This window comes from Ranitomeya variabilis, chromosome 1 (genome assembly GCF_051348905.1).
Source record: "Ranitomeya variabilis isolate aRanVar5 chromosome 1, aRanVar5.hap1, whole genome shotgun sequence".
Classification (NCBI taxonomy): domain Eukaryota; kingdom Metazoa; phylum Chordata; class Amphibia; order Anura; family Dendrobatidae; genus Ranitomeya; species Ranitomeya variabilis.
Genome location: NC_135232.1, coordinates 616,205,112 through 616,221,065, shown reverse-complemented (window position 1 = coordinate 616,221,065; position 15,954 = coordinate 616,205,112). Strand labels below are relative to the sequence as shown.

Genomic DNA, 15,954 nt, shown 5'->3' with positions numbered 1-15,954 from the left:
AGAAGGGTTGGTCTAAGCATGAGACTCCATAGTCTATAACAGTATATCCATATATTCAAATGGGGCATACAGACAGGGATTCTCTTCATGAGATAACTCCTTTAGGCTAGGGCGACACGGCAAAAAAAATTCAACGTGCATGTCCCATGGGTATAGAACCATCTTATTAATGATGGGTCCAGTAATTAACGCATGGTTGAGCTCCAAGACCATAAAGTTTGCAAGTTTATTTTGTAGAATACAATATCCACATTGTACATGGCACATGGTTCAAAGCATAGTCACGTTACCTTTTCAAACGTAAATGGCTCTTCTTTCCACACAGGGTTGATGGAGTTTGCGGTAGAGGTTAATTTGGTTTTGTACTTGCGCTTGGGATCTCCTGGCAATCCAAAGAGCTCAACTTCTACGTACGTTTTCACACTTTTGTCACTGAGAAATTGACCTGAAATTATCTAAGGAGAGAATGCGTCATCATATCTGTTTTGGTGTTTATGTAGGTTCACAATGAAAATTGCCAAATTTTCTAAACCTACACCTAAAAGCCTTTGCGCCTGCACCAATAATCCGGTAATATTCCATTTTTGTACTTTCCATCAACATAGCCATACAAGTGATTTTTTTTATGGGATAAGTTGTAGTTTTCAGTGTCCCCATTCATTTTACCATTAATGTGGAAAAGAGGGGTGGTTGGTTTTAATTTTTATTTTTTTTAAATGATATCAAAGAAGTATCGTTTCTCCTTGCAGAGACTGACATGCTAAGCATGGCAAGATGAGGAGACTTAAAGCCATAATGCTCCTCTGGGAAATATGCTAATTATGCAAATTGTCTCTTCAGAGAGGAAGAGAACTAGAACTCTAGTGCCACCTATTGGAAGGTAGCTTGTAGGACTTGTAGGATTGCTACCTTCCAATAGGTGGTACTAGAGTACTAGTTCTCTTCCTCTCTGAAGAGGCAATTTACATAATTAGTGTATTTTTTTAAAAAACATTTCCTTTATTTTTTATTCTGCATGGGCAATGATTGCATTGAGCAGTGCACCCTTTAAAGAGGACCTGTCACTTGCAAAAATAATTGCGTTAAATACCTTGTAAAAATCCCTGAGTTCCCCTAATTCTGCTAGTCTTTTCCGTTTTGCACTGCGTCGCTCCATTGCAGAGATATTCACATTTGATGCTTTTGGTGCGCGGTATGTGAAATCTCTGCTTGCGGACCAACTGGGCTTTTCTACAGAGTCTTCATGTACGGCATGCACTTTCACCCTCCCTCCCATATGATGCCAGTCACAGCACAAGCAGTCTCAGATGCTGGCAAGCACTGATTGGCAGCATCTGTGAGGGGTGAAAGCACACGGCCCCAGAGTAGACGCTGAAGAAATGTCCAGTTGCACTACAAACAGAGATTTCAGATACTGTGCTCCAGAAACATCAAATGTGAATATCTCTGTAGTGGAGCAACGCATCACAAATCGGAAAAGAGCTACAGAATCAGGGACACCTATGGACTTTTTGGGAGCAAGTGACAAATCTTCTTTTAAATGCCTCTGATAGAGATTGACCTCAGTATTTCAAAGGTTAACATTAGCGAGTGCAGCTTCCTGCTTTAAGAGGCTGATACATGGGGACCCAACACTTGAATTTGTAATTACTGTACTAATGTAAACCGATATTGATACATATTCTTAGTTGCTAATCTGCTTTAATTTTCTGTTTGTAGTTGTGTGCATCCTGTTTTCTGTACATAATTCTGTAACCATTTGCCTGAGCTGCAATCCTTCTACAGATCAGCAAGCATCAGTCTATTATATGGCTCAATAATCAGAGTGAAAACTGATAGATTTTTCAATTTATTTTTGTAAATATAAAACAATTAGTCGTATATTCCACAAATCTGGCCTTTATGGAACAGTGGCAAACTTGACTTACACAAAAGGTCATTTTTGGTTGACACATTCCCTTTAAATGAACTGGAATCTTTTCATGGCAGATCAACTATTATAAATGTAAAATAATAGTAACTTACTGTAATTGCAAGTGTGTTGGCCACAACCACATCAATACGGTCAACTGTAAAGGGATCGAATTGTTTGTCTGTGCGCCTCATAAATTCGTGTTTTAGTATGTACCCGCTGCTGCCATTGAACTCAAAGAGGGCCATGTTCTGCTGCATCGCCAGGTCTAGGAACAAAATTGTATAGTTTTAAGAAAACAAGATGTATAAACAATGCAAAACAACAAGTAATAAAAACTACTAGGGACTAATTACATGATTATGAAGAGCTAAAACTGACCCATAGTTTGGAAGTTGAGCGCCACCATTTGACATCCGGCATTCCAGAACATTTGTGGCATGTAGTTAGAGGAATCCATCCTGGTTCCCTTTGGATAAATTCGACTCATTTGCCTCTTATTGTATCTGAATGAACTGTATAGGAAAAGAAGGCTCTTCGTTCTATAAAAATATTATTAGTTACATAGTTATTAAGGTTGAAGGCAGACTGTAAGTCCATCTAGTTCAACCCATAGCCTAACCTAACATGCCCTAACATGTTGATCCAGGGGAAGGCAAAAAAAACCCATGTGGCAAAGAGTAACTCCACCATGGGGAAAAAAATTCCTTCCCGACTCCACATACGGCAATCAGACTAGTTCCCTGGATCAACGCCTTATCAAGGAATCTAATATATATACCCTGTAACGTTATACTTTTCCAGAAAGGTATCCAGTCCCCTCTTAAATTTAATTAATGAATCACTCATTACAACATCATACGGCAGAGAGTTCCATAGTCTCACTGCTCTTACAGTAAAGAATCCGCGTCTGTTATTATGCTAAAACCTTCTTTCCTCCAGACGTAGAGGATGCCCCCTTGTCCCTGTCTCAGGTCTATGATTAAAAAGATCATCAGAAAGGTCTTTGTACTGTCCCCTCATATATTTATACATTAAAATAAGATCACCCCTTAGTCTTCGTTTTTCCAAACTAAACAGCCCCAAGTGTAATAACCTATCTTGGTATTGCAGACCCCCCAGTCCTCTAATAACCTTGGTCGCTCTTCTCTGCACCCGCTCCAGTTCAGCTATGTCTTTCTTATACACCGGAGACCAGAACTGTGCACAGTATTCTAAGTGTGGTCGAACTAGTGACTTGTATAGAGGTAAAATTATGTTCTCCTCATGAGCATCTATGCCTCTTTTAATACATCCCATTATTTTATTTGCCTTTGTAGCAGCTGCCTGACACTGGCCACTGAATATGAGTTTGTCATCCACCCATACACCCAGGTCTTTTTCATTGACGGTTTTGCCCAGAGTTTTAGAATTAAGCACATAGTTATACATCTTATTACTTCTACCCAAGTGCATGACCTTACATTTATCCCCATTAAAGCTCATTTGCCATTTATCAGCCCAAGCTTCTAGTTTACATAAATCATCCTGTAATATAAAATTGTCCTCCCCTGTATTGATTACCATGCAGAGTTTAGTGTCATCTGCAAATATTGAAATTCTACTCTGAATGCCCCCTACAAGGTCATTAATAAATATGTTAAAAAGAAGAGGGCCCAATACTGACCCCTGTGGTACCCCACTGCTAACCGTGACCCAGTCCGAGTGTGCTCCATTAATAACCACCCTTTGTTTCCTATCCCTGAGCCAGCTCTCAACCCACTTACACATATTTTCCCCTATCCCCATTATTCTCATTTTATGTAACAACCTTTTGTGTGGCACCGTATCAAAAGCTTTTGAAAAGTCCATATACACTACATCTACTGGGTTCCCTTGGTCCAGTCCGGAACTTACCTCTTCATAGAAGCTGATCAAATTAGTCTGACATGAACGGTCCCTAGTAAACCCGTGCTGATACTGGGTCATGAGGTTATTCCTCTTCAGATACTCCAGTATAGCATCCCTTAGAATGCCCTCCAGGATTTTACCCACAGTAGAGGTTAAGCTTACTGGCCTATAATTACCGAGTTCAGTTTTTGCCCCTTTTTTGAATATTGGCACCACATTTGCTACACGCCAGTCCTGTGGTACAGACCCTGTTATTATGGAGTCTTTAAAGATTAAAAATAATGGTCTATCAATGACTGTACTTAGTTCCTGCAGTACTCGGGGGTGTATCCCATCCGGGCCCGGAGATTTGTCAATTTTAGTGATTTTTAGACGCCGCTGTACTTCCTGCTGGGTTAAGCAGGTGACATTTAATGGGGAATTTTTATCACTAGTCATTTTGTCTGCCATGGGATTTTCTTTTGTAAATACTGATGAAAAAAAGTCATTTAGCATATTGGCTTTTTCTCATCCTCATCCACCATTTCACCCAGACTATTTTTAAGGGGGCCAACACTGTCATTTTTTAGCTTCTTACTATTTATATAGTTAAAGAATATTTTGGGATTATTTTTGCTCTCTCTGGCAATGAGTCTCTGTCTCAATCTTTGCTGCCTTGATTTGCTTTTTACAGAATTTATTTAATTTTTTGTATTTATTTAATGCCTCCTCACTACCGACTTCCTTTAATTCTCTAAATGCTTTCTTTTTGTCCCTTATTGCGCCCCTTACAGCTCTATTTAGCCATATTGGTTTCCTCCTATTTCTAGTATGTTTATTCCCATACGGTATATACTGTGCACAGGTCCTATCCAGGATGCTAATAAACGTCTCCCATTTTCTTTGTGTACTTTTATGTCTCAGGATATCGTCCCAGTTAATTGCACCAAGATCATCTCTCATCCGTTGGAAATTTGCCCTCCTGAAGTTTAGTGTCCTTGTCACCCCTCTAATACCCATCTTATTAAAGGAGACATGAAAACTTATTATTTTGTGATCACTATTCCCCAAGTGACCCCCAACCCTTATATTTGATATGCGGTCTGGCCTGTTGGTTAATATTAGGTCTAGCAGTGCCCCCCTCCTTGTTGGGTCCTGAACCAGTTGTGAAAGGTAATTGTCTCTCATAGTTGTCAAAAACCGATTACCTTTGCTGGAACTGCAGGTTTCTGTTCCCCAATCTATTTCAGGGTAGTTGAAGTCCCCCATAATAATGACTTCTCCTTGAGTCGCAGCTTCATCTATTTGCTTTACGAGGATATTCTCCATTGCTTCCATTATTTTTGGAGATTTATAACAAACCCCCATCAGTAATTTATTATTTTTTCCCCCTCCCCTTATCTCCACCCACAGGGACTCTACATTTTCATTAGATTCACCTATATTATCATGCAGGATGGGTTTTAAGGACGATTTTACATATAGACACACCCCACCACCTCGCTTATCTGTACAGTCATTTCTGAACAGGCTATAGCCCTGCAAGTTAACAGCCCAGTCATGGCTCTCATCCAGCCACGTCTCAGATATCCCCACCATGTCATAATTATGCTCCAACAACATTAGTTCTAATTCGTCCATTTTGTTGGCGAGGCTTCTGGCATTAGTATACATGCACTTGATGTTACTCTCTGTACCTCTATTCTTTCTTAAATTACTAACTGTTCTAACCCAGAGCACTATACAAAATTAAAGTAGCACTCCAGCAATGATTTTGCACATGACTCCCATTCATTATTCTAGCTGTGTAATTATTTTTTATTATGGCAAAGTTTGACGACTAGTCCAGGACATGTTCTCATGAATTGCAGGATGACATTACTAAATTGTGTCAGAACAGACTTCACTCCGACTTAGAAATTTCTGGGATTCAGATTACAGCCAGTGAGATCCGAACAAATACACAGGCATGTGATTTCCTACAATCTTCTGGAGTTTTCATATAATTATAGGCTTCATAAACATAGGCATTCTGTACATGAATGTAGGTGTTTCACGAAGCAAACAACAGAATACATAGCTGCAAAAATAAGTAAAAGACATGCTCTGTGTCCACCCAGTCTACTAACGCCCCTCACCAGCTTTTTTGTTCTAGTTCTCTAGAATTATAAGGGCCCGTTCACGGATAGTAGTTGTGACTAAAATTGTGAATGGGGTCATTCAAATGTCCGTGATTTTCTGCAGACCGAGTGGTCCATGTAAGATCGCAGAGACATGTCTGATTTTGATCCACGTGTCGGATCCAAATCTGAAATGCTATTCTATGGTCCGTGGAAAAATCAGACAGCACTCCTCTGTCATCCGTGTGAGGTCCGATTTTCATGGACTGTTACATAGAAAAAGAATAGAGAATTTTTCTTCATATACCAGAAAATACTGAAGACACTCGAACCAAACCTGGATGAAGCTCTGACCAAAAATCAATGGTCAGTTTTTCTTGTGCCTGAAAAAAACTGACATGTGAATGATGCCTAGCTATGAGATTTGGCAGCCATTAAGGCATAACCCCTTCTTTAGCGGACGGAGAAAGTGGTCGATCATCAGCTGACTAGATCTCTTATGATTATTATTATCTGTTATGATTATTATTGTCGGCAGCACAAACAAAACATGTGCTGCCACCAATATGCTTGCTGCTTTGGGACAGAATAATTGTAGCAACAATCATTCTGTCCCCATACAGTTTGTATTGGCTAGTGTGGGTGAGCGCGTGAGAGAGCCATTACAGAACAGCGATCAACTTTTTATGTTATTGATCAGCGTTTGATGGGCATGAATCTGCATGTGTAAATGTACATTAATTGTATATACTGAGAATACTTGTACTTCTATAAGATGCAGCCTCAGCCTGCCTCCACTTCCAATGTAAGAGCTGACATGGAGAATCCTATCACAAACAGGAGGCTGAAGCTGCATCACGTAGGATACATAGGATACATTGCTACTCTGGAGTGTACTGCAGTTCCCATAGATAGGACTCAAATTAGAGCAAGTGCATCAATGAGACTTCATCTCTGCACAGCCAGAGGCAAGATTGGAAATTACATTAGAAGGACCATGTCAGAGGGGAATATAGAGTCAACCTGACAAAAAGACCCCAAATAACCCCAAAAAGAGCACATGAATTAATGCAAAAGCCTCTAGATTACTATAGGCTAAAAATGTCAGAACTCTGCTTTACAAGGGTTTTCCAGTTCCAAGAAATTATCATCTATCCACAAGATAGGTGATAACTTCTACTCTCTGTAAGAATGGAGCAGAAGTGCAAATGCTCAACCACCATTCCATTAATTCTCTACGGGACTGCTGGAGATAGCGGAGTGCAGTGCTAGGCACCCTCAACAGTCCTAAAGAGATTGGATTGAGCAGCGGTCAAGCAAGCGCACTGCCACTACGTTCAGATGGAGGATAAAAGTTCCCTTTTCTGGCTAATGCTTGGAGGTCTCAGCAGTTGGACCCCCACAGATTTAGTAGAATTTGCTATCCTGTGGATAGATGATATGATTTTGTAACCAGAATAAGCCTTTAAGGGTATGTGCACACGTTCAGGTTTTTTCACGTTTTTTTCCCGTTTTTCCATGATAAAAACGCTATAAAAACTCATTAAAAACGCATACATTATATATCCTATCATTTAAAATGCATTCTGCATGTTTTGTGCACATGGTGCGCTTTTTCCGTGAAAAAAACGCATCGCTGTAAAAAAAGCAGCATGTTCGTTAATTTTCTGCATTTTTCCCCCTGTTCTGTGCATTGGGAAAAAACGGAAAAAAAACCGCACAAAAACGCGTCAAAAACGCGAAAAAAAAGCGGAAAAAAAACCGCATGCGGATTTCTGTCAGAAATGTCCGTTTTTTTGTCAGGAAAATTTCTGCAAGAAATCCTGACGTGTGCACATACCCTAAAGGGAATCTGTCACCTAATTTTGGCCCTATAAACTGCGGCCACCACCATCAGGGGCTTATCTTCAGCATTCTGTTTATAGGGTCAAAATTAGGTGACAGATTCCCTTTAAATATATTTGCTGCACACCATTAAGCATTATTGTCTTACTTCTGTGCACATTACACCATTGGGCTCAGAAGCGGAGCTCTCATATGGAGCGGATTGAAGGATACTCAACAAACTGCACTGGGAACTTGGTCATTAGATCATACGCTTTAGTCTCCACGAATGAAGAAATTACGTAGCTTTGATTCTTTTCTGCAGATAAAAAATGAGAGAAACTTTTTGGTACTTTTTTGGCACATGCCATGTAGATGTTAATTTATCCTGGTGAAATTAGATTTATCATTGAAATTTAATTAACCTCTAAGTTTTTTTAAATTTTTGACTAGTTTGGTTTAACCCCTTAATGACCGTCAATATGTCTTTTAACTGACCTGAGATAAAAGAGAATAGCGTACTCATACAGGTGACAATCCAGCAGCTGTCGGCTGTACACTAGAGCTGACAACTTTCTGCATCAGCCACGATCAGTGTTTGCACCGTCCTTATCTGTTTAACCCCTTAGATGCTGCTGTCAATAGTGACTATATCATATAAATGTTTAAAAAAGTGTGGCTTCTCCCTCTTTATCCTCATCGGCACCCTGAGATCATGATTGTGTGGTCCTGATGTTTGCCATGGCAATTCATGACCAAATAGCGGCCTTAGAGTCTGCCTGTACCAGTGACCTGTTCAGAAGTTGGTGACATTAAGGTGGTAAAAATCAACTTTTTCATTTCTATCATGCCACTTTGTAATATTTCCTGAAAAGCACCTGAAGGGTTAATAAACTACCTGACAGCAGTTTTCAATATGTAGAGGGGCGCTGTTTTTAAAATGATATCACTTTGGGGGCTTTTCCTATATATAGGATCCCTAAAGTCACTTCAAACCTGGAGAGGTCCCTGAAAAAATAATTTTGTAAATTTCTATGAAAAATTACAGGTACATTTTTAAACCTCCTAAAATGCTAACATAATAAAATAACATATTACAAAAGGTGCTGATGTAAAGCCGACATGAGGGAAATGTTATTTATTAATGTTTTGCTATGGTATGGCTATGTGAATTAAAGGGATAATCACTCATAGTTTGAAAATTGCTAATTTTTTTACATTTTTGTCAAATTTCTGATATTTTTTTTAAATAAACACAAACCATATCAACCTAAATTTACCATTATCATAAAGTATAATGTGTCACGAAAAAACAGTCTCAAAATCACTAGAATTTGTTGAAGCGTTCCAGAGTTATTACCACATAAAGTGACACTGGTCAAATATAAAAAATTTGGCCCCGTCCCTAAGGAGTTAAAAAAAATTCTTACGTGCAGAGATTTCGAATGACTCAAATTTAACAGGCTGGACGTAGTTGACTAAACTTGACATCTCTTCGTAAGACATGGCCTCTTGACCAGCAGTACCCTGTACAAATGAGAAGTAGTAAATATTGATATTTTAATTTTACTAGGTTTACTGATCAAACTGATGTTAAAAGGCAATTTCCATCTGCATAGATGTATATTGCTGAATAAAGCTTGTAAAAACAAGCACGTTTGCAATTTACTGCTTATAAAAATTTCCAGCCTTTTTTCAGATATTAACGCTTTTCTTTTCTTCTGTTTACAGTTTGTTGCCTAGGAGACCGACCATCACTGCAGTGTAGTTTGTACACTCTGCAATAATGTTAGTCAGGATTAAAGGGTAACATCGAATTCCTGCAATCCTGGCCAGTTTCAAAACAGTGTTTACAACCTTAATAGAAAAGAGCTTGTAAGCACTGTTCTTACTGTTTAGCTCATCTGAGAGCAGCATAATGTAGTGGCAGAGACTCTGATTCTAGCGATGTGTCACTTAGTTTTCTGGGTTCAGCTGTTGTAATACAATCAGAGTTTTTTCTGCTGTAGATGTGGCAGAGCCCAGAAAGCTGACAACGTCCACACCCCTGACTAGCAGTTTCCTGAGTACAACTGTATATTGACGGAAAGCTGCCAATCAGTGTGGAGGGCGGGGTTGGACTAGGAGGCATGAGGACAGCTAGTCTGTCAGTGATAATCTCCTGCTGATAAAGTACTGATTGTGTTGAAACAACAGCGCACAGAATCATAAGTGACACATTGCTGAAATCAAGCTAACAGCACTACAGAGCACAGAGATGTTAAAAAGTCTGGCATATTCTAAACAATATGCTGGCAAAATTGCTCGGAATGATGATGGTGCTACGACTTTAGTCTAATTTGCCATGCCATATCTATTTGGAGTATGCTGACATAACAGAGAGACAAAGATCCTCTCTTTTGACAAGTACGAGTACTTTATGAGTACAATGAGAACTTTCCCGCCATGAATGATGCCAAACTTGTTAGGCCTACTTCCCCTAACTACTGCTAGAACTGACCATAGCTTTACCTAAGGAGTTGGTTCTCTGAGAGGTAACCTGTCATACTGAACGTGGTGTCTGGTCTACGGACAGCTGGAGAAGCTGAAAAGATTGATATATAGTTTGTGTGAAAAGATTCAGAATCTCTTTTAATTTAGTCTTTGAAATCCCTGATCATTTTGTGCTTAGGAGTCCAGTGGGCGGTGCCAATCAGTGATTACCAGGCTCCCTGTGTAAGTGTACATAGTGAAAAAACTGTCAATCAGTTAGGACCACCCACTGGACATTTCTGCTGGACAATGAGACACCATGTTCAATGTGAGAGATTGCTTTTAAATCCATACCTCCTTGTGTTAAAAAAGAGAAATGAGCTAGAGTAGACACCCTGTTATAAGACTTTAGGAATGTTCCCAAACTTTGGAAAATAAATAGCCAAACAAGTCAGATTATGAGAACATGGAGAAGATGAGGGAGAGATGTTTCTGCCATGGAATAAGTCCAAGTCAGACTGGTTTTGCAATAGCAAAAGTGGTGAGATGGTAGTGTAACACCCCAGGTAACCGGTTGTTACAGTGATGTTGCCTTCCTTTCGGGGGGGGGGGGCCATATCATGCTTGGAGGCAAGGAGGAATCTCTTTACCAGGTAAGCACCTACACACAACACATTCTGAATCCAGGCCAGAAGGGGGAGCTCAGGAACTGGATTCAGGGGAGCTTCCCTCAGCTTTAAGGATTCTGGACTGGAGGAGGAGTTAGTTCAGTCTGAGAGAGAGTGGAGAGAGGAGGAAGTCTGGAGCAGAGAGCAGACTACTGAGCCGTGCAGCCAGGACTGAGCTGCAGCTCCAGGGAAGGACGAGAACCCGAGGGGTTGTTGAATGTAGTGGAGCAATTGAGGAAAGGAGCACAGTGGAGAAAGCAATGGGCTCAGAGGGGAACTGTGACCAGGCACCCTCAGAGCCGAAGCGCAGGAACCGGGCACCGGGAGCCCGAGGCTTTGTTGTACTGTAGGACACATAGCAGAACCGGAGGGCTTAGAACTGTATGTGATTTGCCCACACCATGCCTGGAGGTGAAGCAGCACCTGAAGAGCCCGGGTCGTGATAGAGACCCTGTAAAACGTCTCAAGCTGCCCATCATACGGGTATGTGTTCTAAGACAGGAGTGAAAGGACTTTGCCAGCAAGCTATAGGCAGCAGGGACCTCGCAAACTAGCATGAGTAGGAAGGCTTACGGACCTCACCTGGGAGAGGGATCACCGCTGCCTCCAAGCCGGCCGGACCACATCACCACCCGTGCCTGGTATCCATCCTGGACTGTGGACTTCTTCAACCAGTAAACCAGGTAAAGACTTTACAACTCTGTGTCCTCCACTTATTTATCGGCAACCCACCATCCTTGCCATACACTTTGGGAGCCCTGGGGACCCCGCTTCACCTGTGGGAAGCGTCACCATCTTGCTGTAACAACATCACCCCAGAGGACCCCTTTAAGCAGAGTCCACTGACCGAGGACCACAGGTGGCGTCACGAATAAACTTTATTAGTAAATATCCCTTTAAAGACCATTCCCCTTTTATTGAGTGCCCAGGGCCACAGACCGGGTCGCATCCACCGTGACATCCCCTTTAAGAGCGACCGGACCCGGTATCGAGTATCCCCATTGCCCTGGTGGGCGACTCAGTAGCCATGTTTTATTTCCTCCAGGGTGTCTTATTGAATTGTAAAGATTCAGTGGGTGTGAACCGAAATTTAATCTGAGGTCTCAAAATGACATCCCAATTAATGATATCTTGAGAATATCTCCTAGGCCAGGGTGAAAAGTCCTATCTTATGTCCTGCACGTTGGATTTGGAGCATGGTGGCTTAATGGTTAGGACTGTGCCCTTGCCCACTGTTTTGGAGGTCAAATTTGACCAGAGACAACATTTTCATGGTGAACATTCTGGAGGGTATACTCTAGGATCACTGGTTTTCTCGCAAGTTTGAAAAATATTTTAATAGGTTAATTGCACCAGCAGATATATTTGCCTATAAAGCCGTTGAGTTCGGATCAGGAGACCGGCAGCCAGGTCAGAGATCACAATCCATGCGAGGACCATGAATGTAAGACTTGTGAAACCAGCCTAAATCGTACCTCATCTGACTGCATCTGCTTTATCTGTTCTTCATCCACAGTTTCGACAACCTCCTCACTTTCTCCTTCTTTCTCTGCATCCTCTTCAGCTTGATTATCTAAGAAATATATTCATATACTTTACTGATAATCGTGATTTTTTTATATGTATATGCAGAAAAAGAGCCGTGTGCGACAAAAACATGATATGATTGTGGAGTGCTGCGTGCGAAATCAATGACTACATTTTTACAAGTCTGAGAATTTCCTGCTTCTGTACCTGTTGGGTCATTGGCTTGGGTTTTCTTCTCAGCAGATGAAAAGGCCTGGTTCTTCTTATTTTTTATCAGGATTTTGCCTTGCAAATCACTGGGGCTTGGTATTGGACATCCAGGTTTCAGCTAAAGAAAAACACAAAATTCAACACATATAGAAATCTAATTGCTATTATTATTTTTACTATTTTTTTTTCACATATATGGTATTATTAGTGCATGCAAAAACTAGAAACTTGGTTCTATATCTTTTACTGGAAAGTGTCATCTTCAGCGTTGGACTGGAGCACCTTGGGTCACCAGAGAAAATCATTCTTGGGGCCCACTATGTAGCTACAAAGAAATAAATACAAGACCACCAATTGTGTGGTAAAACACTCTAATATCAGGGTATAGTATAAGGTAGTGCAGGAGTTGGGGTAGGCCCCTCATAGAATATAATGCAGCCCCCTCATAGAATATAATGCATATAATGCAGCCCTCAAATAGTATAATGTAGCCCCCATCATAGAATATAATGTGGCCCCCTCATATCCCTCTCCACCACCGCCATCATTGTCCTCATCACCAACTCCATCATTGCCTTCTCACCCACCACCCCCATCAATGCCCTTTCCACCACCTCCATCATTGCCTTCTCCCCCACTACCCCATCATTGTCCTTTCCACTACCTCCATCATTGCCTTCTCCCCACCACTCCCATCATTGCCCTCTCCATATCCTCCATCATTGCCTTCTTCCCCACCACCTCTATCATTGTCTTCTCCCTCACCACCCCATCATTACCCTTGCCACCACCTCTATGATAGTTTCCTCCCCCACTACCCACATCATTGCCCATTCCACCAGCCCCATCATTTCCTCCTGCCCCACCACCCCATCGTCCTTTTCACCACCACCATCATTGCCCTCACTAAAGTCTCTAATGACCTACTAACAGCTAAATCTAATGGTCACTACTCCATGCTAATTCTCTTGGATCTCTCCGCAGCATTCGACACTGTGGATCATCAGCTCCTCCTCAATATGCTCCGCTCCATCGGTCTCAAGGGCACCGTTCTCTCCTGGTTCTTTTCCAATCTCTCTGACCGCTCCTTCACTGTATATTTTGCTGGTTCCTCCTCCTCTCACCTTCCCCTTATTGTAAGGGTTCCTCAAGGATCAGTTCTAGGCCCCCTCCTCTTCTCTTTGTATACTGCCCCTATTGGACAATCAGTAGATTTGGTTTCCAGTACCATCTCTATGCTGACGACACCCAATTATACACTTCTTCTCCTGATATCACGCCGACCTTTTTAGAAAGCACCAGTGATTGTCTTACTGCTGTCTCTAACATCATGTCCTCCCTTTATCTGAAACTGAACATGTCAAAAACTGAACTCCTCGTGTTCTCTCCCTCTACTAACCTACCTTTGCCTGACATTGCCATCTCCGTGTGTGATTCCACCATTACTCCAAAGCAACATGCCCGCTGCCTTGGGGTCATACTTGATTCCGAGCTTTCATTCACCCCCCACATCCGATCACTGGCTTGCTCTTCTTATCTGCATCTCAAAAACATTTCTAGAATTCGCCCTTTTCTTACTTTCGACTCTGCAAAAACTCTTACTGTTTCACTTATTCATTCTCGTCTGGACTATTGTAACTCTCTACTAATCGGCCTCCCTCTTACCAAACTCTCCCCGTGCCAGTCTGTCCTGAATGCTGCAGCCAGGATCATATTCCTCACCAACCGTTACACCGATGCCTCTACCTTGTGCCAGTCATTACACTGGCTACCCATCCACTCCAGAATCCAGTACAAAACTACTACCCTCATCCACAAAGCACTCCATGGCTCAGCGCCACCCTACATCTCCTCTCTAGTCTCAGTCTACCACGCTACCCGCGCCCTCCGTTCTGCTAATGACCTGAGGTTAACATCCTCAATAATCAGAACATCCCACTCCCGTCTCCAAAACTTCTCACGTGCTGCGACGATTCTTTGGAATGCACTACCCAGGTTAATATGATTAATCCCCCATCCCCACAGTTTTAAGCGTGCCCTAAAAACTAATTTGTTCAGATTGGCCTACCGCCTCAACACATTAACCTAACTATCCCTGTGTGGCCCATTAAAAAAAAAACAAAAAAAAAACTTAAACCATAATCAGGTTCCTCGCATCATGTTCTCATACACTTTATGCAGTTAATAGCCTCTGTGTCTGTACTGCTACATACTTAGGCAGTTAACTGGTTCATGCAGCTTTACATGAACACCCGAGCTTTACACTATGGCTGGTCCGAACAACGAAAGCAATTGTTACCATCCACCTCTCGTGTCTCCCCCTTTTCCTCAAAGTTTGTAAGCTTATGAGCAGGGCCCTCATTCCTCTTGGTATCTATTTTGAACTGTGATATCTGTTATGCTGTAATGTCTATTGTCTGTACAAGTCCCCTGTATAATTTGTAAAGCGCTGCGGAATATGTTGGCGCTATATAAATAAAATTATTATTATTAATTATTATTATTGCCTTCTCCCCCACCACCCCATCAATGCTTTCTCCCCCACCACTCCCATCATTTCCCTCTCCATCTCCTCCATCATTGCCTTCTCCCCCACCACTCCCATCATTTCCCTCTCCATCTCCTCCATCATTGCCTTCTCCCCCACCACCCCATCATTGCACTTTCCACCACCTCCATCATTGCCATCTCCCCCACCACCCCATCGTCCTTTTCATCACCCACATCACTGCCCTCTCCACCACCTACACACACACACACACCTCTCTGAACATTCCCCCCGAAGACACACACACCCACCTCTCTGCACATTCCCCCGCAGACATGCACACACAGCACCACTCACCTCCACACACACACAAACACAGCACCACTCACCTATCTGTCCATACCCCAGCAGCATCTTCATCGCTGGCAGCTTGATCTCCGGCAGAGCCATGCGCTGAATGATGATGTCATCCAGCCACACTGCTGTATCAGACAGGAAACGCCGGGCAGGAAGCAGGATGAATAACTGCAGCTCCGCTGTTGTGAATTCTGCTCTTGGGCTCCCTCCGGTGGTTGTAAGTGGTAGCGCTGCTGTCTCTGAATCGCAGCATTTATCAGGTGTGTTCACTTTTTGCAATTTTGACTGGGCTATTTAGTCTTGCTTCACCCTTTAGTCAGTGCCAGTTGTCCATTGTTCCTGGAGGATTCACATCCCTGCCTGGTCTCTTTTGCTTTGCAGTTCATTTCAACAAAGATAAGTTCTGGCCTTGATTTTTGCTGTCTACATGCTGTGGCCTTATTGATCAGTTATTTTCCATGTTTTTGTCTTGTCCAGCTTGGTCTGTATAAGGATTTGTTTAGCCAA

The 15,954-nt window shown here is 42.0% G+C and overlaps 1 protein-coding gene across 2 annotated transcripts in view; it reads right to left on the bottom strand.

Annotated features, from left to right (window-relative positions):
- The window catches only part of PLCB2 (phospholipase C beta 2), a 185,863-nt gene that overhangs the window by 19,623 nt on the left and 150,286 nt on the right, over positions 1-15,954 (bottom strand). For both annotated transcript variants that reach the window (XM_077260657.1, XM_077260658.1), the window contains exons 14-20: positions 12,600-12,720; positions 12,341-12,438; positions 9,156-9,252; positions 7,960-8,044; positions 2,294-2,418; positions 2,026-2,180; positions 291-455 (exon numbers count right to left, since the gene is read on the bottom strand). In XM_077260657.1, the coding sequence (XP_077116772.1) occupies positions 291-455; positions 2,026-2,180; positions 2,294-2,418; positions 7,960-8,044; positions 9,156-9,252; positions 12,341-12,438; positions 12,600-12,720 (846 nt within the window). The remainder of the gene's footprint in view (positions 1-290; positions 456-2,025; positions 2,181-2,293; positions 2,419-7,959; positions 8,045-9,155; positions 9,253-12,340; positions 12,439-12,599; positions 12,721-15,954) is intronic.